Source organism: Macrobrachium nipponense, chromosome 49 (assembly GCF_015104395.2).
Source record: "Macrobrachium nipponense isolate FS-2020 chromosome 49, ASM1510439v2, whole genome shotgun sequence".
NCBI classification, from domain to species: Eukaryota; Metazoa; Arthropoda; class Malacostraca; order Decapoda; family Palaemonidae; genus Macrobrachium; species Macrobrachium nipponense.
Genome location: NC_087224.1, coordinates 6,929,476 through 6,954,555, shown reverse-complemented (window position 1 = coordinate 6,954,555; position 25,080 = coordinate 6,929,476). Strand labels below are relative to the sequence as shown.

The 25,080-nt window shown below is 46.3% G+C and overlaps 2 protein-coding genes across 4 annotated transcripts in view; one reads left to right on the top strand and one right to left on the bottom strand.

The window, feature by feature from the left end:
• LOC135205298 (dnaJ homolog subfamily C member 13-like) overlaps positions 1–25,080 on the bottom strand; it is a 683,293-nt gene that overhangs the window by 458,718 nt on the left and 199,495 nt on the right. The gene's annotated exons all lie outside the window — the stretch shown is intronic.
• The window catches only part of LOC135205170 (dnaJ homolog subfamily C member 13-like), a 43,214-nt gene continuing 40,574 nt past the window's right edge, over positions 22,441–25,080 (top strand). The window contains exon 1 of the mRNA XM_064235533.1: positions 22,441–22,571. Within this exon, the coding sequence (XP_064091603.1) occupies positions 22,507–22,571 (65 nt within the window). The 5' untranslated portion in view covers positions 22,441–22,506. The remainder of the gene's footprint in view (positions 22,572–25,080) is intronic.

The window sequence follows — 25,080 nt, the reverse complement described above, 5'->3', positions numbered from 1 at the left end:
GAGTATGACGTCAACACACTCTTCAGTTGGATTTCTGCCAGCTCCCGAGTAACATCGGTAGCTCTGCGGGCTTTCTTCGTCATCTTTGGAGGGTTGTTTGCCTCTTCATGGATTATTGGTGGCATACAAAGTTTTCTGTATGTTTTCAAGGATCTAGCTTAATTTAGTTACTATTTTGAGATTAGTTGCTGCCTGATACTAGATTATGTCAGATTCTAGTTCATTGGGGAGTGAGGTTTTACACAGAGGCTGCAAAACTAAAATTAGTTAAGGAAGTTTATGACCCTCACTCCAAGTGTACTAAATATTGGGGGCCAAGATGGTTCTAAAGAACTGAGGTGTGTTCTGTTTGTCAGGAGTGGGACGATGAGCAGTGGAAATTTTTTATTTCTCATATTAAGAAAGTTTTACAAGATAAGAAGAGAAAAGCAGCAATTAAAAGGGCAGATAGTAAGGTTTCTGTAACTCTGCCTTCTACCCCTGTGTTAGCGGAGATCGCTACTCCTCTGCCTTCTCCCTTAAGAGGGTCATCTTTCTCCTGTCCTCAGTCCTCTGACCCCGTCTTCCAACTTCTGTACCAGCTTCCCATGTTGCAGTTTCTGACACCATTGTCAGCCTCGAATCAAGGTTTGAGAGATTTGGAATTCTGGCTAATACTGTTATGGAGTTAGGTACCTCCATGAAGTGGTTCATGGAGAAAAGTGAGTCAGTGCAAAGTGCAAGTGAAGTGTCTCCTGAGGGGGTGGCTGTCCGTCCCTCCAGTTCTCCTAGACAAAGGTCATTGTCCCACTCCCCCACCTCGGGGAGAAGACATACCGAAGGTCTAAGGGAGACTTGGTTGGGGGGGGTGGCGTTTGGCCCACAGGCAGTCGCTCCCTCTGTCAAACCTGGAGTGTCGAGTCAGGTTTGACTGAGCGCTGTTGGAAAAGGTGTCTCATTTGGTGTGGAGTTGTCGGACTTGAGTAAGTCGCCGTCTCCTCGTGTGAGACGCTTGTGTAGTTCATGGGCTTCTTCGCCCCTCAAGAGACCATTGACTGCTGATGTCTCACCTTGACTGCTGATGAGTCTCACCTCTAACCCCTGTCAAGAGGTCGGAAGGATACGCCTTCCAGTTTGTGCCCATCTTGCAGTCCATGCGGATCAGATGTATGAGGGACAAGATTTGACTCGCTACTCAGCGGACTTCGACTGAGAGTCGACAGGTGCGGGTACCTGTCAGGCGTACACCTGCTCGTCAGTCGAAGCGGGATTCTTCGACTTTTGTTTGCAGCTCTTCGCCTGAAGCAAGACGAGAGCCTGTTTTGTCGGTTCATTCCCAGCCAAGCGCGTTGATTTCCCAAGAAGACCAAGTGTTGGCTCCGTTTTGACAACACTTTTAGGAGTTGTTCTTTTTTAAAGGGAAGAAACCACCTGTGAGAGAAGAGGAAGCGACCATATCGCCTGCTCTGCCGGAGTTCTTGAGCATTACACATGAGAGCTCGAGCAGAATGAAAGGTACGAACAGTTCTTAGTAGCAGAGAAGGAGTTGAGTCAAGTTTCGACGCAGTCTCCGACTGCTTATGCATCATTAATGAGGTTCCTCTTGGACTATTTTCCAGAGTGGTTTTCTCCGGCCACCCCTTCGTCTCCTCTGTAGATCTTCATGATGAAAAAGAAGAAGCAACCAGAAGAACTGCTGCCCAAGCTAGTCCTTTCCTCTGCGGCTAGAAGGCCTTATGGTCGGTGGATAGATAGTTAGCAACCAAGAGAGACCATGGTAAGGCTTCTTTTGCCTTCCCTCCTTCCTTGCTTATTAACAAGAGGTATCACTTATACATCACGGGAGAAGCGCCTTCTCTGGAAGTCTCTGCCTCCTCCCAGGGAGACTGCTCTGCCTTAGTTGACACTAATAGGAGAGCGGCTTTGATGGAGGCGAAGACGTTCTTTGCTTCGTCCGTAATGTACCACATGGTTCGTAACCAATTTAAGGTCATCGAGATCTTCAGTTTCTTGGACTGGTCGATAGGAGCTTTAGCAAGGAAGCTTGAAAACTGCCCCTCTCTTTCCGAGGATCTGTGAGAGGACTGGCTGGGGTTGCTTTCCCGCTCTGACAAGGCCATCAGGGATGGAGCAGATGAAGTAGCTTCCTTGTTTGTGATGGCCATGTTGAAGAAACGTGAGCTGTGGTACTCCTTGACCACCAAAGGAGTCACCACTGTGCAGAAGTCAGCCCCTCTTTTTGCTCCTTTAGACAAGTCTCATTTCTTTTCGCAAGAGAGTTCAGAATATTCTGTCTGATCTAGAGAAGTCGACGACAGATTTACTGGCTCAATCCACGAAATGGCCTAAGCCCGTTGCGTCTGCGGTTCCTCCTTCCAAGTCTCCGTTGCAGAAGCAGCCTTTTCGAGGGGGAAGGTCGCACCCTTTCACGAGACCACGTTCAAACCTTCAACCTCCCGCCAAATCCTCTTCTAGGTCAGCTGTCAAGACCGAGAGAAAATTATATTCCTTCCCTTCGCACACCAATAAGCGCCAGGTTGCACCAGTTTTGGGAGGAAAGGGAAAGCAGTGATGCAGAAGCCTGGGTGATGGAAGTCTTACGCCTGGGCTACACCATCCCTTTTGTGGAAAGGCCTTCCTTAGCCAAGGTTCCCATCAGATTGACAGCGTACTCCGTAGGCTCGGAAAAGTTCTTGGCTCTCGAGAAAGAAGTAATCTTGGCTTGCAAGGAAGTTATCGAGGAAGTCCACGACTCGTCGAAGGGCTTTTACAACAGGCTGTTTGTGGTTCCCAAAGCATCGGAGCTGGAGACCTGTGTTGGACGTGAGTGGTTTGAGCCGGTTTGTGCTAAAAACCAAGTTGTTCCTACCCGATATACAAACTTGCAGTCCTTTACATAAGGAATTACTTTCAGCGTAGCTGGAATTATGGCCGTTAAATTCTTGAACCAGGTGGTCAGGCAGTAACTACCGTGTGGCAGGTGTCTTAGGCCAGCCTTCCCGGATGTAAACAAAACCTCCACTTTGCTTTCGGCCGTCTTCCGATGAAGACGTATGTTTGTGAGCTCTTGCTGACTGGTCGTTGATCATTTTCCTGGTGGGTTCTTTCTGGTTTATTTTTGTTTTTTAAATAAATATGTATATACCGTACGGTGTTTGATATTAATATTAAATTGTTCCGACACGGCATACAAACCTTCGGTCCTTTTACAATAGGAAGGTACTAGCGGCAGCTGGATAGGTCGTAAGCTTTCGAACAAGGTGGGTTCGGTAGTTAACTGCTTGTCCGACAGGCGCCCTGCGCGCGTCTGGGAGGTAAACAAATCACTTTTGCTTTCGGCCTGCTGGCGTGTAGACGTGTATCATCGCTTCTCTTGCCCGCTTCATCGTCGTTGCTTTCGCATGGTTGTGTTTTTTTCTTTTTCTATTTATCTAGTGAAACTGAATTGTAAGTACAATCATTTCATATTTATTTCCATTGAAATCAATTGTGAATAAAAGGATCTTGGTTTCTCCACGCCTCCCGATTAACCCGAGTGCCGGGACTGAAGGCGTAAGTGCTGGGAATTCATTTTTTCCCAAAGAAATGATCTCGTACTTGTGTATGCTTCGGTGCCGAGGCGGGGAGAACGCTCGCTCCGATTATATTTTGGTTTGAAATGTTTGTAGATGCAAAATCGTAGTAAGTGCCTTTTCATTTATATTTTTTGACCTGTGTGCTCGTTGCCGAGCGAATGCGCTCGGCACGAAAACTTATTCTGTATGGAAGTTGGATCGCAAGTACATATTCTTTTTTCATTTTCATATATTTATTTTGATTGTAGTCAGATACTCATTTTTTGGTGCAGTTCCGCTCTTACCCGGAAATTGATACTTTCCCCGTTTTTATTGAATGAAGTGAAATCGCAAGTGCAGTTCTTTTTCATTTTCATATTTTATTGAGATTGCATTATTTACTTGGATCAATGTTTCCGCTATTTTCCGGGAATTGATCCTTCCCCTTTTTATTTTGTATGAAGTGAAATCGCAAGCGCAGTATTCTTTTTCATTTTCATATTTATTTTGATTGCATCAATTCATTATGGATCAAGGTTTCCGTTCATAATCGGGAATGGATCCTTTTACCCTTGCGCTCGGTACCGAGGGCGCAAATGCGCTCGATCCGAGCCCTTATTCATTGTGAAGTGAATCGTAATGCAAGATTCTTTTTCATTTTATTCCTTTTTTTATTGATTGCATCAATATTTATTTGTTCAAGTTCCGCTTAGTCAGGGAATTGATCCTTATGCCCTTGCATTCGGTTCCCGGGCCGAGGGCCACGATTGCTCTCCGGGCTCTTATTATTATTGTTGGGATATGGGTGCTGTGCGGGGGTGGGGAACGAGAATCCCCCCCCCCCCCGCTCAGCTCCCACAGATGGCCCTTCCCCTTCGGGGGGGGGAGGTTATCTGGGTTCTTCTCCTCGCCCGATCCGTTGAGCGCGGGGGAGGGCGCTCGGTGCCCGATATACAATTGTATTCGGGTCTTCCACTCGTTCGGTGTGGGGCTCACCCCCCCACGCGAGGGGACTTCCCCCCCCCACTAATCACTACTACTGTTATTTCCGCAGATGCTACTGCCACGAGGGTGGACCTTGGTGAGGTATGGGCGTCCTTCCATTTGCAGGGCGTGCTAGTGTCCAAGGGGCTGCGGTTCTATGTCTGGGCCTACTGCGGTCTCCCATGGAGTGGTGACCACGCTCCAGGTGACGACGTCCCTCCTCACCTGGTGTACTCGCCTCACGTGGTAACAGTCTTGCCTACAGCCGCTGTGAAGTGCCGTTCGCCGTACCGAGAGGGGGGCGTGCCGCCGCCGCTCGTGTTGCCGCGCTGAGCCCCGCGACCACACATTCCGCTGCCCTAGAGCTCGCCCCTGGACCTGCCGCCGGTACCAGGATGTTGCTGGCTGCTGCTCCACTTCCTGTTTTTCCGGTGCTGCCTGCCGTACCTGCCGATTCTGGGCTGACTGTCCATGCAGTTGCTGCGCTGGCTGTCCCTGCCGTTGCTGCGCTGGCTGTCCCTGCCGTTGCTGCGCTGGCTGCCCCTACCGATGCTGTGCTGGCTGTGCCTGCTGTTTTTGAGATGCCCATACATGCTGACGTCGTCCCTGTTCGTGGTGGTACTACCCCAGACTTTGGTCTGTCTGTACAGGTGCGTCCGGGCCCTGTGGCTTCGGCTACAGCAGCCCCGGCTCCGCCCTGGATAGCAGATCTTACGTCTGTCCTGAGGAAGCTGACGAAGAAGAGGAGGAAGGTGTCGTCGTCGTCTTCATCTTCTTCATCGTCGTCGGCTGCCGCCTCTTCCCCTTCGACTTCTAAGGCTTCACAGCCGAGGAAGAAGAAGGTTGCCTCCTCCCTCCTAAGAAGTCTCCCTCGGGAGCTTCTCGGGACCCGTCTCACCTCGGTGGGACGGGAGGGTTCCTTCCGCTGGTCCTCCTGCTCCTTCGGAGCGGGGCCCGTCTCTTCTTCCGCAAGGAAGGAGACTACGGGGACCAGAGGGGTACCGGCTAACACCGTACTTCTCGCCTGGTGTCAGTGGTTCGCCACTGCATCAGGGTCCGTCTCGGCCTCTCATTCGCGGGAGGTATCCCGATGTGTACGGTCGCCTACCAGCGACCGTTGCAGCCAGGAACCAGACCTCTGAGCCCGCTCAGCGTCAGGTTCACGGCACGGGGCGGAAGACTGGTGACAGCCGCTCACGCGACTCTCACCAGACCAGCTCTCGCTCTCGCAGCGACCAGCTGGCTACCCGGGGACGTGACGGTCCACGACCGTCCACGGGCTGAGGCTGAGAAGAGGTCCCCCCGTTCGCCGGTGCCAGCCACGGCTGGAACCAGCGACGTGACGTGCCGTGAGGACAAGCACCGGTCTCACTGTGACAGTGGAGCCTGCAGGTCGCCTGACCGTCGCTCTCACAGAGAGCGATCGGGTACGGCAACCAGCACCAGCTCTTCTGACACTCGAGATAGGGGCCGCTGTGCTCAGTCCAGCCGTTCTCCACAGCGACACGGTTCGACCAGGCCTGCAGCTCGATCGCCACCCTGCCGCGGGTTGACGATCACCTGCAGCCCTCCAAGCCTGCTTGTTCTGCTAGCGAGCGAGGAGGGAGCGTCAGGTCTGCCTCTCCCGTACCTACAACCTCCTCGGGTTACACCGGGAGGAGCGAGGTATTGAGGAGTGATCGTGAGGGGTGCGCCCCTCATGATCCCACCACGACGCCCTACGTGCCAGGCACAGTTCTTGGACCGGCCAGGACGTATGCGCAAGTGGATGGAGAAGACCGAGAGGGCTGTCGCTGTTCCCCCTTCTTAGGAGGAAGGTTCTCGGAATATGCTCTTGTTTGAAGGGCTTAACGGCCCTACTCTGCAAGATGCTGTGACTTCCGAGATCCAGAGGAACTTTGCTGAGGTTATGGCGCTGATTCGTCAGCACAACGACCTCGGGGAAGGATCGCCGCTCCCACCAGCAGCAGCCACGTCTCGGCTCGAGTCGTTTTGGGGCCCGAGAGGGAACCCAAATCGACGGTGGGTCTGCCGCGATCGAGCTTGCCGACTGTGTTGAACCAGGTAGTTCTCGCGTCTCCGGACAAGAAGGCTCTCTCAGTTCTGCCGGTCGAACAAGCTACTTCACCTCCTCTACTGCGACAGAGGCGTTTCTACGTGTCTTCGGACACCGTATTTGATATACCCCTTCGGTCCCCCCTTCTCCTGAGAGGTTTCGACCTCGACGAGGGACTGGAATGAGTCGGAGGACGGTATCGGCTCTCTCCTGTCAGGTGTCGATCAGCCCCACCCAAACGACGTTCACAGTGGCGGCAGACCCTTACCTACAGTATGAGTCCGTAACCCTCCTCGGTAAAATGTTTTCTCCTGACGATACGTTTTCCCAGGCTCTGAGAGGCGGCTGCTCCTTTTCTTCTCCAACTGCTAGTTCTGCTGGGAAGGCGAGCCAGTATCCAATTCCTCCCCCATTCCCTCTCTCCTTACGGCTACGAGGGAAAGGGGAGGGATCCTACAGAGATTTCTCTGTAAGATCCCACGTTAGGGGCTTGCGCTACGGCCGGGGGGACCGGGACCTTCGGTCCTACCTGACGTAAGCCCCGGTCGTTGAGGAGGGATCCTGCCCCTTTCTCGATTTTCTACGGGAATCGAGAGGACCACCAGCCGATATCGTTTGACGAATTTGGTGGGGGGTTTCGCAGAGTGCTTAGAATTCTACGGAATGTCTAGCGCACTCAGAGTGTTCGAGTTTTTTACGATCTCCAAACACTTAGGCGAGACCACGGTCCAAAGTGAGCGAGAATCCCCGATAATTGTTACACGATAATCGGGAACCTCGCTTATGCTCGAATTCCTGTAATTTCTAGCATTTGGAAGAAGACTGCTGCTGAAAGAAGAGTATCTCACAGTAGGCGATTAACCTGGAATAGAGAAGAACGGACGGGAACTTCCAGTTTGGCTTGAACTATCGTCTTCGGTATTCTGTTCACCATTGAAGCTTTCCTTTGGGAAAGACTTCTCCTTCACTCTCTTGACTAGAGAACGAAGGCGGTCGATCTCCAATCCTTATTCTCATTCCTCGAGAGGAAAAGAATTTAGGATGGAGGTCATGGTACAGAACCTACAAATATACTACGTATATTACCCTCGCGACATGATTCTTTTAACAGTTGAATTGTCCGGGGGTAGGCGCCATACCGTAGTTAACTCTACGGTTTGTGACTAAGACGAATTGTATCTTAATTGAACTGCAACTCGGGGTTGCCTGCAACCTCCCAGCAGTTATCATTTTTGATTTTAGATTACTTGGTATTGTCATGACAACACCAAATCAGCTTTTGTATTTACCGAAATCCGTTTCGTTTAAATATAATTGCTCGATGCGTATTCTTTATGCTCGATGGTTCTAGCCGAACGCATTCCTTCGTGGAATAATGGATTACCTGGACAAAACTCAGGATGACGAGGGTCACCGAGAGCTACTGCGTATTGAACTGGGCCTGATAGCAGCTCAGTATCAGCTAGGTCTCGGAGATGCACGGTCGTTACGTCTCTCTCTCCCCTGGTTTTGATTGACTACCGAACCGTATCTCTGCCCAACAATCATGGACTTAGGTCTGATTAACGGGGATTCTCGCAATAATGAAGGACCATCTACTGCTGTGACGCTCCGATTTCATCGCCTTCGACATTGCGAGAATTTTCAACAGAGATATCTCTTGGACTCTTTCATCTTTCTGTTTTTTGTACATGCAACTTCCCCGGCAGATATATACTTAGCTTATGTCTCTGACGTCCGATCAGAAATTCGAATTTCGCGGCACACGCTGCAGGTAAGGTCAGGTGATCTCACCCCCCTGCCGCTGGGGTGGCAGGAATAGGAACCGTTCCCGTTCTAGAACCAGATTTTCTCTGTCGCGGTAGTGTCAACATATGTTGTTGCTACCTCCTGTACTTGATTTTCGTTTTTCATCGCCATCTGATCTTCTGGGCTGTCTTTGCAGGGAAGTACTGGGTCTTTGGTTCGGCATACGCTTTTATTAACTTTTTAATGAATTTGGCTTCGAAAATTTCGAAGAATATATGACGTGTAACTACCGTAAATTTTCGGTAGACACTCACATAGTTTGCAAGAAAGGGAAATATTAATATTTATTCATTAATATGTGTAATAAGTGGGTTAGAATTGATTGAGGAAATATACTGACTTCCTACTTTAGGGAGTCAGTAAAGCATGTAACTAGATACGTTTCTTTTAAAAGTTTTTTAGAAACTCGTACTAACGAGCAATTAGACCAACAGCCAGCAGGTATTAACAGTACTAGTAGTGTTGCATCCTCATCACCTTCTTACTTAGCAGAAACTTCCAAATTCATAATTGCAATTTGAAGACAAGGATTGTGGCTCAAAATGCGAGCTATTGAAAGGTAAGAAGTGATTACTAGTGTTCCCCATTGCAGTGGAGGGTGCGTCTGATCGGCTCTGTCTCGCTCCCAGGCCTAGACCTCTTTCAAGCTCCCAAGCCCATGGGAGAAGGAATTCGAAAGCCGTAAGGGGGTTTCAGAGAATCCCCACCGGTCAGGCGTCCCCTCGGCAGGTCTGTAGAGCGTCCAGACTGCCAAGGATAGCCATTGAAAAGGCATCCTTAAAAAAGTGCGTCTCTTCATCTTACATCCGAAAAGACGAAGAATGTATATGTTTTGATGATCTAGCGCGTTCTCTGAAAACAGAGAACACTGAGCAAGAGCCAGCCAGGAACTTAGGAAGCCGCGTTCCAGCAAGCTAGCGTGAGCCACGTTCCAAGCAGCCAGCAGCGAGCCGCGTTCCAGAAAACAGACTAGCGCGAGCCGCGTTCCTACAAACCAAACGCGAGCCGCGTTCTAGCAACTGAGCGCGAGCAGCGTTCTAGAAATTTTTTCTTGGCGCAAGGCGCCTTCAAAGAGACGAAGCGCCAGCCTGGTGCAAATTGCAACAGAAAAACAGACGGCTAGAGCAAGGAGCCTTATAGTACAGTGGCAATCAGAACGATCCTTCCATTGAACGTTTCCGGGCAAGAGGCTCTTTCTAAAAGGGTCTAGTAGGCGCTCGGAACTATCAGGGCGCACGGGACCTTCCACACAAGCGAACGTTCCAGGAGCGAGTCTCCTTTCTAGCGTGCGGAACCATTCCAGGCGCGCGGAACTATCCAGGGCGCTAGGCGCAAGGAGCCAGGCGCCAGAATATTCCAAATCTTCTTAAGAGAGAGAGGTCAGTCGCGAGGCTCCTCTTTGAGTAATGCGGACACACTCCTCCTTCATTCATGCTCTTCCCTCGTTATGAAGAGGCAAGCGCTTTGGGAGTTTTTCTTATAAGAATCTCATCGACTTTTGGGTATGATGGCGGATAGGAAATATCTACTTCCTTCCGTAACCCTACAGACGAACAGGAATTCTGTCTCTTCCGCGATTTATGAGGAAAATCACGAAGATTTAAAGAGTTCCTGGATTAACTTCCTTCCTTAAGGAGATATATATACTCTTTCTATCATTCTATTAACGAAAAGAACGAAGACAGTAAAAATTTTCCGTTTATCTGCCTGCGGCAGGGAAAGAAGGTAGTTGAGTATCTGCTGTATGAGAATACGATACGGCAAATCACACATACCGTAGTTTACTTCTTTGTAGAGCAACTCAATTATCAGTATCCTTCCAGGAATTTCCTAGGAAGGACGGATACGCTTAAAGGGATTGTTAAAGACAACACCTACTTAGCTTCTAGATTTATCGAAGTCTTGTTTTCGCTTAAATATGCATTAATAAGAACTTCCTGAAGTTCGATAATTTTATAAGATTCCTTTATTTAATGGAGTAGCTGGCAACTCTGGAGAGTAAGGCCAGACGGCTAACGGAGACTGCTATCGCGCCTTAGAGACCAACGCAGTAACATGTAGGTGTCGGTCATGAGTGGTTGGTTACATGTCCTCTCTCCTGCGGGATGGAATACTAACCGTGTCTCTCCCCTACAATCGCGGTTTAGCCTCGGATTGGAGGGGATAGTTAAGCAAACATAAATAAAATATTGTCTGCCTTTGTTTTCTAAGAAGCTTTCAATAAGAAAGATATTACAACCTTTCAATGCTGTTTACCGTAGGTAACATTATTAAAGGATTCTAACGCAGCGGAACTCTATATTATATGATGCTCTCATCTTACGAAAGCATGGCTTATTAGAGTACATGCTTAGTGAGAAGATGAATGTAGTAGAAGAGAATTCACTTTAAGACTACGGTATGGTCAAGTCTTATGCTTATACCGAGGTTAACTACAGAATTCCTAGTATCCTTACAAAGGTTTCCTAGATTAATGCTGTTTACCACAATGTGACAGTATTATAAAGGAGTCTAATACGGCAGAGCACGAAATAATATAATTCTCTCATCCTTTCGAGAAACGCACACAACCTTTTTTAGAATCGGATATTGCTCAAGAGAAGATGGGTGATCGGATGGGAAACATTCTCTTAGTGGCAGAAGTTGTTTCCCTGAATGGACTATACTACGTATAGAAAAGTTTTTTCCTACTAAGAACGGAATTAACACGTGAAGGATGTCCGGGTACCATGAAGGGCACAGATGTTCTGGCACATAACCTTAAAAGAACTAGAAGGAACGCCAGCCTGGAGCAAAGCGTCAGAAGCGCCAGCCTGGCGCAAATTGCGCCAGAAGCGCCAGCCTGGCGCAATGCGCCAGAAGTACCATCCAAGATATTTTCTCGTTTTAGCGAGTTATTAACCTAAGAGTCCAGTAGTGGTTGGTTTGGTGTTTGCTTCTCAACCTCGGTGGTCGCGGGTTCGATTCTCGCCATTCCATTGAGGAGTGAGAGATGTGGATTTCTGGTGATAGAAGTTCACTCTCGACGTGGTTCGGAAGTCACGTAAAAACACCATACAAACAAACAAACAAACCAGTAGCCTCTCGGAGGCTCGGTAACGGCAAGATTCGTTCCTGATTTCGTTACCCATTTCATCGGAAAGGGGTCGCTTACAAGGAATGATGAAATGATTTTTTTTTTTTTTTTTTTTTTTTTAAAATCAACTTAGGCCAATTCCAACGACTCTCTCATATCGCAAAGAGCATCGAGAATCTCTTTTTTCGCCCCTGTTCGCGTTAACAAAAGAGAACCTATTTGGGAACAGACACGGAACGTAACGATCCTTAAAGGTTCGATGCAAGATTTTGCATGTCCGTGAGAACCTTCTCGATCGAAGATAATAACTGTTAACGTATGTCTAACATTTATTGAAAAGAGTTTTGAGAACCTGCGGAAAGTCTTCATAGATCTCTTCGCAAGGTAGAAGACGAACAGGCTTCCTATAGACTGCTTCCTTTCCTCGAACCAAGAGAGGTAGCAATATACGACATCTTTAATTTAAAGAAGGGGAATAAACTTTTGTCTTTTTTCCCCTAGTTATAAATTCTTAACAGATATTAAGATAAATGGGCGTCAAAGGAAGAGAGGATGAATGCCTCATTTTGGCCTTAGAGAGGTTGGATTCACAGAAGTCACGTTCTTCTCACAGCATGTTTCGTAAGGCTTTTCCAAGAGTATCTGGATATTCTATCAGAATCTATTATAAATCAGACCTGAAAAACCTCTCCACTCTGAGTCTTTCCACGTGCAGACTGACCAGAAGTGGACATGAATTGAGAGGATTTTTCAAGGTAAAATGACCTCATAGTCATGGCTAAGACATAGAATTGCTGCAGATCGTGCTAGATGGAATGAGGAAACTGTCCTCTTCCGATACCTCTGTGAACCACATAGCGAGGTTTTTTTCTTCACTTTCAGAGGGAAGAATCACCTATGTATATATCTGCTATCAAAGAACGCAGTAAAAGGAACTATACTCTGTCTCTACAAGGGGGAATTAGAGATAACAGAGGATTAAGATCTTCGGGATCTATACGATACCCGCAATACGACAAGAGTAGGATATCATGTACTTCGAATGGAATTTTTTTTTTGTGGCCACAGATTCCGTGTTCCGACAAAATGGAACTGCTCCTCATCAAACTTCTTTGAGGAAGTTTATGAAGGAATTCTTTGTTTCTCTTAGTCCTAAACGACCAAGAAGACAAGTGAATTTTTGTGCATTGGAATCTCGCATCAGATTCAATGGAGACTCGGCAATGGGTTCTTGCCAGCATAGTATGTCTGGCAAAAGAAACTAAATCCCTCTATTCCTGACGCAACGCTTTCAGATAGAAGTTTAGTTGCCCAGGCAGGGTACTTACATTTTCATCTACAGAAGAAGAGATGGTTTTAAACGTTTGCCTACGAGGTCTTCGGGGTGCGATGAGGGCTCAAAATGCTTCCCAGAAGGTTTATTCAGAAGAATACAATAAGAGCTAGAAATCAGGGTTCCGCCCAATTTCAGCTCAGTCGTCTCCTTCGACTTCCAGACTCCTTCCCTCCTTCGGGCAAGGATAGGGAAGATTCTGCAACGAGGAACCTCATCAACATGTAAGAAGAGAATCTCGTTAGCAAAAGAATGTTCACGAAGGATCCTCCTCGGAGGAAGACTCGTATTGTTAGATATCCTGTCGTCTACTGGGTGTAGCTGACTAAAATCACCTCCCCTTGCCAGGGGCCAAAAGCTCAAAGGGGAAGAATTTCTTCCACCCTTCTCCAGTCTCCTGATAAACTATGTGGTTGTTCAGGACTCTCGGACAATGTAGCGCCAGCCAAGCGCCAAATGCCAATACAGGCGAAAAACGCCAGAGGCTTACAGTTCCAAGGAACGCTGTCATGGCCGGATACTGAGAAGGAGCGGCCTCCAACCTGGCGCAAATGCGCCAGAGGCGAACAAATCGGACAGATATAAGAGTGTCCGATGGACATCGCCAGACAGCCTAGAGACTCTTCCAAGCTCGAAGCTCCAGCAAGTGTGGAGGAGCCAAGCCAGGTGCGAGGCGCCAGCCAGGCTTTAGGAGCCAGCCAGGCTCTAGGAGCCAGCCAGGCTCTAGGCCAGCCAGGCTCTAGGAGCCAGCCAGGCTCTAGAAGAAACCAGCCAGGCTCTAGAAGCCAGCCAGGCGCCATCCAGGTGCCAGGCTCCTTCAAGGCTAGGCTCCAGTCATGATTGAGGATCCATCCAGGCGCAAGGCTCCTTCCAGTAAAGAGAAACCTAAAGCTCTGTCATGTAAGAGGGCTAGTCCCCATTGATATGATACAGTAAGGCTCTGCCATGTAAGTGGGTCAGCCCCCATTGGCACGATCCGAGAAGGCTCTGTCGTGTAAGCGGGCTAGCCCCCATTGACATGATCCAGAAGGGTTTGTCAGTCATAGGTCCCTACCTCGCTGAAACTCTTGAGGCATGCAGACTCATAGACAGTAATCATGAAGTCTTCTGCCAAGCTCCAGGCGCAAGGCGCCAGCCAGACGCGCAAGGCTCCAGCCAGGCGCGAGGCGCTAGCCAGGAGGGAGGAGCCAATCGGATGCGAGCCAGCGCGAGGCGCCAGCCAGGCGCGAGCGCCAGCCAGGCGCAAGGCTCCAGCCAGGCTCTAGGCCCCATTCAGGCGCAAGGCTCCAGCCGGCGCGAGGCGCTAGCCAGGCTCCAGGCTTCACCCCAGAAGAGATCTATATCAAAGAATGCCCTGGCCTTCTTTGAGACAATGTGATCTCCTAACACTTGACAAGTCATTGATGATTCCTTCAAACAGCTGAGAATTAAAAGCGCATGAAGTGCGAGCTTTTCTGTATTCTTGTTCTTTCCTTAACAATATTGTCATAAGGACATATTAGCTGTCACATACGGGAGATGCAACTCTGTTGACTTCCCATATCCGAAGGATGTCAAGATAACCTACGAGAGATCTTCTCTCTTGGTTGATACGTGTCTGCGGATACATTGCTGGGATAGGGAGCCGATACTGATCCTTACTAGTGAGTTAAATTTTAGTTAACGTCGTGTTTTTTCTTTGGTTGTTTGAAAGGAGTTTGGGGATAACTCTTTTCAACTTAAGCACTAACCCTCGTGTTAGGATCAGGTGATCGGGATCGGTGTTGTGCTCCTTAATTATGCCACTAGCATAGGCATATTGTCATGTAAGAGGCTCTGTCGAGTAAATGGATAAGACCCCATCGACAGACCCACAAGAACTCTTATACCATAGGTCACATCCTCGCTGAGGCTCTTGAGGCGAAGCAGATTCCTAGGCATTAGCCATGGAATCTTCCGCCTGAACAAGTAGGAACCAAGGCTTATTTATTTATTACCTACAACGTACAGTAACCTCCCCGTTAACACGAGGGTTACGTTCCGGAGATGCGTGTTAGCCGAATTCGTGTTAACAGGGAAGTATTTCTCCATAAGAAGTAATGGAAATAAGGCGGTTAACGTTCCTGGGCAATGGGAAACTTAATTTATTTTGGGATTTTGCCAGAAAAAACCACTTTATTTATATATTTTTATATACAGGTAGTCTCTACTTACGAACTATGCAACTTATGACAGATCGACTTTACGACAGCTACGACAATATAATAATATACAATAATATTTAATTTTTATATTTGGCTAAAATACGTCGAGCGCGCGTACGATAGTTTTTTTCCCGCTACCGTCAGCGCGCTCATCTCCGAGAAATTTATAAGGAAGAGAGAAAAAACGGACCATTCAAACAAAACTAAGCATGTTTATGTTTAAACCAACATCTCAGTCTACCCCTGTCCCCACTACCAGTAGCATACTACCATGGAATCGGATGACCCGGACGATCCCCAGCCATCCACCAGCAGACAATTAATTTTTTTTTTTTTGTTTTTTTTTTTTTTTTTTCAAATTTCAAATGTTTCGTAATTTTTATTTATCTGTATGTTCATGTTTTTTTCTGTACTGTAAATCAATTCTATCTATGCATTACTGTAGTTTGCCTGAATTATAAAGAAAAAATAATTTACATACTGTTAAATAAAACTTTGTGTATTACTACGTACGTACATAGACGTGTTGGCAACAGTACAAACGGTCGCTAGAGAAAACAGCAGACGATGTTTTGTTTTATATTTTCAGAAGTAAAATTTTGTTCGAAAATGGTAAGATTCGTATTTTAGTAATTCATTTTGTATTTCTGTTTTGCAAATAAATCAAATATAATAACAAAATTATGCATTTAATTCAAACCTATAAATAAATAAAAGTATGTATATAATACGTGTAGCCGATTGTCAATGCAAATGGCGGATAAGAAAATGTAAACAGACCAGACAGATGGTCTGAATGCCTGCAGTAAAAAATGTTAAATACAGTAATAAAAGTAAGTATTATCAAGGAGTTCAGCATGATAAGATTTCATATGCTAAACGTAATAATAGGTACTATACATGCACATTTTTGGGTTTGGATGATATAAAATGTATATGTAGGCTAGTAAGTTTGTCAATGAAAATGCAAACGAACAAATACGTACATGTACACGCATGTGTTTGAATATTGGTAAAAAAGGATAAAAAGACAGCACAACATGATTCATTACTCAATATGCTGAAAGACAATTTACGACAGCTCTGCCAGAACCTAATGCCGTCGTAAGTAGACGTACTTCCTGTAGTAAAGTACGCACTTATTATGTTAACCAATGCTAGAATATATTGGCTCTTCTCACTGCGAGGGCTGGCTACACACTGAGCCAGCAGGCAAGAGAGAGAGAGCGCGGGAAAGGTGGGGTGAGTCAGACTCTCGCCACACCTCCCGCGCTCTTGCTCTCAGCGGAAAATTCAAATCGTGTAACATCGAATATAAGTGTTAGCAGAATTTTTCTGTATGATTTTGGACTCGTGTAAGATCGAAATCGTGTTAACAGAACTCGTGTTAACGGGGAGGTTACTGTATGTTGTTTACCATGTCTATTCAGTAAATAGTTGTCTCTTACCCACCACCAAGGGTGTTCAGCTCATCAGCGTAGTATATATCTGCCGGGGAAGTTGCATGTACAAAAATGATATTGTTAGAATACATAAAGTTTTGTACATACTTACCCGGCAGATATATACGATGAATGGCCCACCCAGCCTCCCCTCAGGAGACAGGTGGAAGAGAAAATCTGGTTCTAGAACGGGAACGGGTTCCTATTCCTGCCACCCAGCGGCAGGGGGGTAGATCACCTGACCTACCTGCAGCGTGTGCCGCGAAATTCGAATTTCTGTCGGAAGGCGTCAGAGACATAAGCTAAGTATATATCTGCCGGGTAAGTATGTACAAAACTTTATTGTATTCTAACAATATCATTTTACCGCACGGTAACAGAAGTTCTGTACTAGTCTCCCGCTGCATCGCACCGCGATAATGCGAATGAGTTTTGCAGACATCTGAGTTTGTCTTCAAAATATCTCTTATTCGTAGGTGTGCAATTATTCATTGCTCGCCCCGAATTAACAGATGTGTCAGAAGACATCGCCTACTCTCCGACCTGACAGCTCTACTTCCAAATGTTCAGCCCATGAGAAGCAGTTCTTCAGGCAGTATTTCCCTGTCTCTTCATTACTGAAAAAGCGCTCCGCTTTTATTGCAACTACGATCCTCACCGGACAGCAATGAATAGCGGTTAGCGTTCTCAGTCTTTGTAGCACAGGTTCAGAATCTTGAGAATCCTTCTCTCGGTTCAGCTGTGAAGACGTAGGTTTGCTTTTTCTGTACACCTTCGTCTTCAACGACACATAGTGTTGTTTCTCCTTAGCTGAGAATCAACTATACTATGAGATATCTTGCCATCAGGGACCTCGGTCTCTAGAAGCAATTGACTTTCGCCTGTTGGGCACATGCCTTAAGAGAGTCATCACCTTTGCCTTCTGGCATCGGTGACGAACAAATTATTTGTTTAGTCTCTTGGCATAACCCTTTTAAGGCGAAGGTCACGTGACTTACTCGGGACGCTTGGACAACTTGCCTCCTACCGAACGCAGTCAGTCGGCAGCTGTCAGAGCGCCCAAGTCAGTTACGAACTTCGCTGTGGACTTAGTTCGGTTGTTCCATACACAGTCTTTTCTTCGTCCTAAACGGCGGTTGTCACAGTACCCATACCATCGACACCCACCATTGAGTGTCGGTGTCCTATCCACTACCGAGAAGAACTTCACTGCATGGGGATAGGAGAATGTGAGACACGTTCGGCTGCAGACGGATAGACCAGTATGGGTACAGGACATTATGAAGTCGAGAAGAGGGATAGGTCATACGACCATTCCCTTCTTTTCCTCTGAGGTAATTACATGACTTTTCCTGCGAAGTCAAGAACATCCAGGGGATGGGGATTCGTGACGCTCGATTTCGTACCGACTTCGTAGCGAAGACTCAGAACCCTTCGGTTCCTGACGATCGGTTAGAGTCCTTCACAATCCCCTCCCTAATGGACTTCACCGCCTTCGATGCGAAGAGATGCTGCTTTGTCCTGTGAAAGCGCGACCGCGCTTTCTGAAGAAACTCGACATCCCAGGCTGATTGTTGAAGACTCTTCGTCAGCACCAAGATGACCTAGAAGTACACTCCCTCGAGTTACACAAGAACTTCTCCGTGGCGCAGGTACTGAAGGCAGGGGTCTGGTACAACCAGACCACTGGCACCTCCTCCTACCTTTTTGGATATTGCCCACAGGTCCTTGGATCGTTTTCCTTGGGACCCGTGGTGGCTGCTCAACACGTTGTGTAGCTAACCCAGACCCTAGCAGCTGAACAGCATCGAGTCCTGGTGTGACTGTAAGAATAGATAAGTGAATGAGAGTGACTGGCTTCTCTTCCTATCTTTTTCTCCCCCCCTCTACCTGTGGGTAAGGGATACGGTCTCACCTTGCTGGATAAGGGGACAGATGCCGGTGAGCTACTCGCAGAGCCCCATCCTATCCCTTTCACTAGGATGGGAGCGAATATCCACCACTTCCTCCTACAAGGGGTGGGGTGGGGGGGGGAAGTGGATGCCAACAAGAGAACAAACCATAACTTTATGTTGCCTCTTGCAAATAGGAAACTTGTTCTTGTTTGCTGGTACGAAGAGATACGCTTGCCTCTCTCTTAGTACTTGGTCCAGAGGTCTGACCATTGATCCTGCGGTGCACACCCCGATTAATCGGACAGAGGCTTGGATCCCTCCCGTCGCTCTTACGACCAGGAGGCATTCCAAGGTTGGGCGAACACCAGTCTGTTCACAAAAGACTCAGATTCCTCCCACCAAGAAGTGAGTCTTCCTATTGTAAAAGGACCGAAGGTTTGTATGCCGTGTCGGAACAAATGACAATTTGTCCAAATTGCATTTTTTCCTAACTATACAAACCTGAGGTCCTTTTACACAGTCCCACCTCATGCCACCCCTCACTCTGCAGTTTTTGCTTGGGCCAAAAGCAAAAAGTGATTTGTTTACCTCCCAGTCGCGCGCGCGCCTGTCGGACAAGCAGTTAACTACCGAACCCCTTGTTCGAAAGCTTACGACCTATCCAGCTGCCGCTAGTACCTTCCTATTGTAAAAGGACCTCAGGTTTGTATAGTTAGGAAAAATGCAATTTTGGACAAATTGTCATTTCAATTAATATACAAACCCACTTTTTGTGATAGCCTTTATAGCCGCCTGTTCCACTTTGTGTTAGAGTCGGCAGCAAAGGTATGCCCATCTTTATTATTTTCATTCTTTCGCCCTTTAACATGAGGACAAGATATGTATTTAACGTGAGGATGAGACATGTATTGAAAGTGAGTGATATTGATCCTGTAACGCGACGTGTATTTATCCGAAATTTACGCTTACACTTGGGAATTACTGAGGGGAACTTCAGCGGTTTGTCCTTTGTTTTGTTTTTTATGGTAATTTCTCTTCTCCTTCATCCTTTCACTTACTATTGAATGAAGGTAGAAGAGGGGGCGTGTAGTGCTGGTGTTTGGGGGATCTCCTCTCACTTCGGAGGGCAGTGCCCTTGGATGGGAGAGGAGTACATATCCTTATTACTTAAATCATTTTTCTTTATTTTACAGGCTAACAGTGATGATTGTGTTTACAGCAGTATTGGTTGGATAGCTCTTCGTATTTGTTATCCTGACCTTGGAATTGTACCTGTGACTCGTAGCATGTTGTGATACTGATCCTCGAGTGTGTGTACTGATCCCCTGCTGGTAATCATATTCATTTACCACTACTACCCTGGAGTTACGTCACTGGACATAGCTTTTGCCACTGCCCTGTGATATTTATGTACTCCTGATGGTAGAAGTCTGGCAGAATTTGGAGGAATCGAAGAGGAAGAGAGCTCGTCAAGTGTCGTCATCCTCCTCTTCGAGATTATATTATTTTCATCAGTCTCCACCCCTTCGACTCCTAAGGCTCTTTGCCGTAGAAGGAGAAGGTTATCTCCCCCCCCTTAAGAAGTCTCGTCACAGGACTTCTAAGGGTCTGTCTCCTCACTGAGGAGGCGGTTGGGTCTTCTGCTGGCTCTCCCATTCCTTCAGGAACAGGAACCGTCACGCTGTCCCCAGGGTCTAGCGTGTCGGGAGCCATAGAAGCGCAAACTTCGGTTCGCACTTCTGCTGCTATTCCTAGAGGTTTTCTTCCCCTAAGACTAGTTCCGTGTCGGCGCTCGTTCGTGAGTCCCTGAGTGCGTGTAATCTTTGGATTCGCATGCATCCAGAGTCGTCGACGCCGAGTCCACTCACCGTCATGACTCTGGCACGGGGTGAAATGAAAGAAAGGAGCGAGTCGCTCAGGTAACTCGCGCCTTGCCAGTGATCGCTCTCGCTGTGATTTTTTCAGACAATCTGAGTTTGTCTTCTAAAATACATCTGGTAATTCATAGGTGTGCAATTATTCTTTGTTCACCCAGAATTGTAGATGAATAACGGAAGACTTCGCCTGTTCCCTGCCCTGCCAGCTCTGCTTCCAAAGTAAATAGAAATGTCCTCCATGATCCAGCCTATGAGAAGCGGTTCTTCAGGCAGTACAATCCTTGTGTTTTCATTATTGAAAGATGCTCCGCTTTAATTTCAAACTCCGACTTCTCACCGAACAGCAATGAAATAGCGGTTTAGCGTTTTTAGTCCTCTGTAAAACAACAGGGATTAAAGCCGTCTTCACTGGTTGGTGTCATCGACAGGACTTTTTCTACGTTCAGAATCTTGAGAGTTTACTTCTCTTGATTCATCTGTGCAGACGTAGGTCTGCATTCACCTTAGTCTTTCACTAGCATATAGTAGTATTGTTTCTCCTTAGTTGAGATTCAACTACTTTGAGAACTTCTGTATTGCCATCAGGGACCTTGGTCTCTAGAAGGCAATTGACTATCGTCTGATGGGCGCATACCTTGAGAGAATCATCATCTCGTCTCCCAACATCGGTGGCGAACAAGATAGACGATTTGTATGGTTTCTTGGCATAACCCTTCAAAAGGCGAGTGTCATGTGACTACGTCTCGGATGCATGACCACTCGCCTCACACTGAGCGCAGTCAGTTGGCAGCTGTTGAAGCGTCCGGGATCGTCATGAGCTATGCTGTGGACTTTGTATTGGTTGATCCAGATCAGTCATTACTTTGTCCTATTGGCGGGTTGCTGTACCCATAAGGATCGACACCCACCATGGAGTGTCGGTGTCTTTATCCGCTGCGGACTGCCATTGCAGAAGCGTGCGATGACACGTCTTTCTCCGAATATTACGAGACCGTGAGAGACTTCTCTGCAGTTGGATAGTCCAGTGGATGGGTACTTGTCATCACTCCGAAGAATATGTCAGACAGGAAGATAGATAAGGTTTCATTGCCACCATATTTTATCTTTCCAGCCCTTCGGGCCTGCCCTCAGGTCCTTGGACCTCAGTTTCCTTGGACTGGTGGTGGATGCTTGCAGGTTGTGTTTGCTTACCCAGCTCCTTCAAGAGGAGAAGTTGCATCTCACCTATGGTGTGCAGTTCTAGAGGTAAGAAGGATGCAAGAGTGACTTCCACTCCTCATCCTTTGGGTTGAGGATAGGACTCGAACTTACACTGGCTGGTCGGGCGATTGATGCTGTAAGCTTACACATAGGAAGGAGACTGGCAGTAATGCAAACCCTTCCCAGAACTTTACATTAATGCCTCCGACTCTAATATTCTTCACAGCCCATTTTTGGACGTGTTATGATTCCTCACTCATTTCAGAAAGGCCCAGAAGTCTGACTCTTGATCATGCAGCTCCTATACTACTCCAATCAAGTTGTCAGAGGCAGGGCACTCCTCCTCACTCTTACGACCAGGAGGAGTAGCCTAGGTGTGTAGAACTCCAGTCAGTTCTAGAGGCTCACTCGTATTCCTCCCATCAATCAGTGAGTCATTCTTCTATTAAAGGACACCAATGCTTTGTATATCATGGTAGGAACAAATCACAGGTTTTTTTTTGGCAAGTAAATTGTATTTTTCCTAACTATACAAAACATGGAGATCCTTTACATATGCCCACCTCATGGCCACCCCTCAATCCGAACCTGGGCCGAAAGGCAAAGTGGAGTGTTTACATCCGGGCAGGTTGGCTTACCTGCCTACCAGAAAGTAAATCCTTATGTAAAGGACCTCAGGTTTTATAGTTAGGAAAAATACAATTTAATTTTAGGAATAAATAGCAAATCTTGAAAGTAATTTTTAGTTACTTTGTCTGAAAGTTACCAGCCGACTTTGTCTGAAAGTTAAACAGCCATTCCAGCTCACATCCGCAAGTTAAATCTTTATGGAAAGGCCTTCAGGTTTGTATGTTAGGAAAATATAAATTATGTAAAAATTTGCTTATTTTTTTAAATAATGACTCCTCTTAATTAAATGGTAAACAACAGGTGCTTGAATTACCCAAAATTGATGGATCAATTGATAGTTCAAACTAAACAATCCATTTAGATTTTTAGTTTCACACTGTCTTCCTCCTGCCTGATGTAGGAATTAAGTATATAACAAATTATAATTGTATTATAGAAGTTTTCTGTATTAATAAAGTTTTCTCTACTTTTCAGTTTTGTTATGAATCATGGGTACTAACAACCAGGATGTTGCGTGTTATCTTGTTACCAAGCATTCAGCATGGAAGGGCAAGTGAGTATAATATACTTCTCGTAAGGTTGTCAATAATTAAATGTATGCAATAAACCCTCTAACTTGAATACTTTTTAGTTGTAGTAAACAACTTTACATTACCATTCATTTCCTTACTATAACGCTGCACAGAGATCTTTTCTGTTGCATTGGAGGGGGAATGTTTGTCAAACACTTAGGTTGTTCCCACACAAATATAAAACTTTGTTCTTTACATAAGGAATTCACACTGAGTGCTTGATGCAATCAGTCATGCAGACGGCTTGACAAAGTAGATATTAATGACGGACAAGAAAAAAACCCTGCCTAGCTGTCAGTCTGCATTCCACTTTGCTTCCAGCCACTGTTGAGTTCAGACGTCTTTTCCTTTTTGTTTTTCACTGTTTTTGTATTACAGTAACCCTGTGATTATCCAATTTCATCTCATCCTAAGCTTGACATTACGTATTCGCACACCAATCCCTCAATTATCTGGATCATAATTATCCAACACTTGACATTACTGACACCCTGAAGAAAGCCCATATATATGAGAAAAATAACACCCTCTGATGGTTGGCAATGCTGCACAGCCTCAAGAAAATGTTGGTAACACTGCTTACACTCAAACAGACTGAGAAAGAGTTTTGTGGGGTGGGAAGGTCTTTAGGAGTTTCTAAGGTGTGGGAGGGTCAGATGGCTTGGTGCTATGGGAAAGGAGGGCCAGTGTGGAGAGAAAAAGGGAATCACACCCCTATCCTCGTCCGAAGCAACTGAATACAGTGACAAGTCTGGGTTCAGGGACTCTTAAGGACTTCCCTGTGAAAATGTACATGGACCAATTAAGGGAAAGGACCTGTTTGCTTCAGAGCTACAACTCATGGTCTGGCCGAGTCTCTCTCCCTGCCAGTGCCTCTCAGGTGCAACTGGAGAGGTTACATCCAAAGTTAAGCACTTTGAACTAACTTCTCCAGAGAAGACAAACTGGCGTATGCAATGCAGCCAGCATTAGCAGGCATACTCCCTGAGGAGGAGAATTCTTTCATGATTATGTAATAACAGATTGTCTACTCAAGCTTGTGTCAGAAAACCTTGAACGGAAGAGGATCAATCACCAACCCAGCTGGGCCACTCTGTGTAGGTTCCAGAAATGACTTGTGATATTTGTAGCAAGCTTGGGGCCTTGCCAAGCCCAGTACTGGATCTCTTGCCCTTAGGCCAACCCCATCAACTTCACAAAGATAATCCAGTCGTCCAGGTACAGAAATAACTTTTAATTGAGATGAATATTACCTACTGTTAAAGTTAGCTATATCTCCGCGCTGATGAGGCGAGTCGGCATTCAAACAGAAACAATACCAATAACATCAGGCTGTGTAGGAATGATTTTGTTGTAAGCAGGATGTTGGAATTTGAAGTAGATCAACATTTGGTTTGTACTGGCTGCAGGGGTGCAGATTGTGGTCTTTGAACTAAATGTGAAGAATGTAGGGGATTGTTCTGAGGACTTTCTGCTTGAACATGTCAGATATAGGAAAGAGGGGAAACTGATATATTGCAAAACCAATTAGTTAGGTCAGGACTTGAACCTGTCAGTTCTATCCTACCTAGTGTCCTTTCATCTGCAACTCTATCCTACCTAGTGTCCCTGTGTCCCTACATCTGCAGCTATCCCTACTCAGGCTAGGCATTTTTGTAGTGCTAGTATTGAGACTTCCTTTATAGCTCCACCTTCTGCTCCCCATTCGGTTCAGGAAAAGCATATCGAGAAGTTAAAATAAGACATTACGTAAACTTATTTTAAGTTAATAAACTTATTTCAAGTTCTAATGCAAATTGAACTAACTATGTGATGGGGAACATTCCGAATTCCTCCATAGTGTGAGCTCTTTTTTGCATTCCCCTGTTAGAAGTAGGTGTTGGTGCCCTTATCTGTACATAGTCCGAGCCTCGGACAGCTCTTTGATAGTGTGTCTGTGAGAAGTGTCAGCTACTAGGGAACCAGATTGGTTATAGAGATGATGGGGTTCTGTGCTGTCCAATAGTACCTACTTCTCCCTTTTCATGGTCTGAATCTCGTTTAACATGTTCGCCTAAGGACCGTATTGGTAAACATTAATCTTCACTCTATATGCGTATTTATGTTATGGTGCCATAACTCAGTTATCGGGACCTTATGGCACCGATAACCAAAACTCGGCCCGTTATGGCGCCATAAATCACCGATTTTATGGTGCTGGACAAGTACCATTAACCGAGTCTGCCAATAACAGGGACATTTCTTTATTAGGTATATTGACAGTTTTATTGAGATGATAATGCTGTAGAGAGTTTTGCATGTTCTGATATTACATCGACTTGGGTAACGGTTTAACCGAGCTCTTATGTTTTGGTTATTCTAAATTCTTTTCTGCTAGACTATTTCTCCTTTCTTCGTTGAAATGTTTGTTGTATGCTTTTTCTTTGGCTATCGGCAAATCTCTTACTTCTGTCTCGATTAGAGCTTTCTAACGATGTTGTATCGGAATGC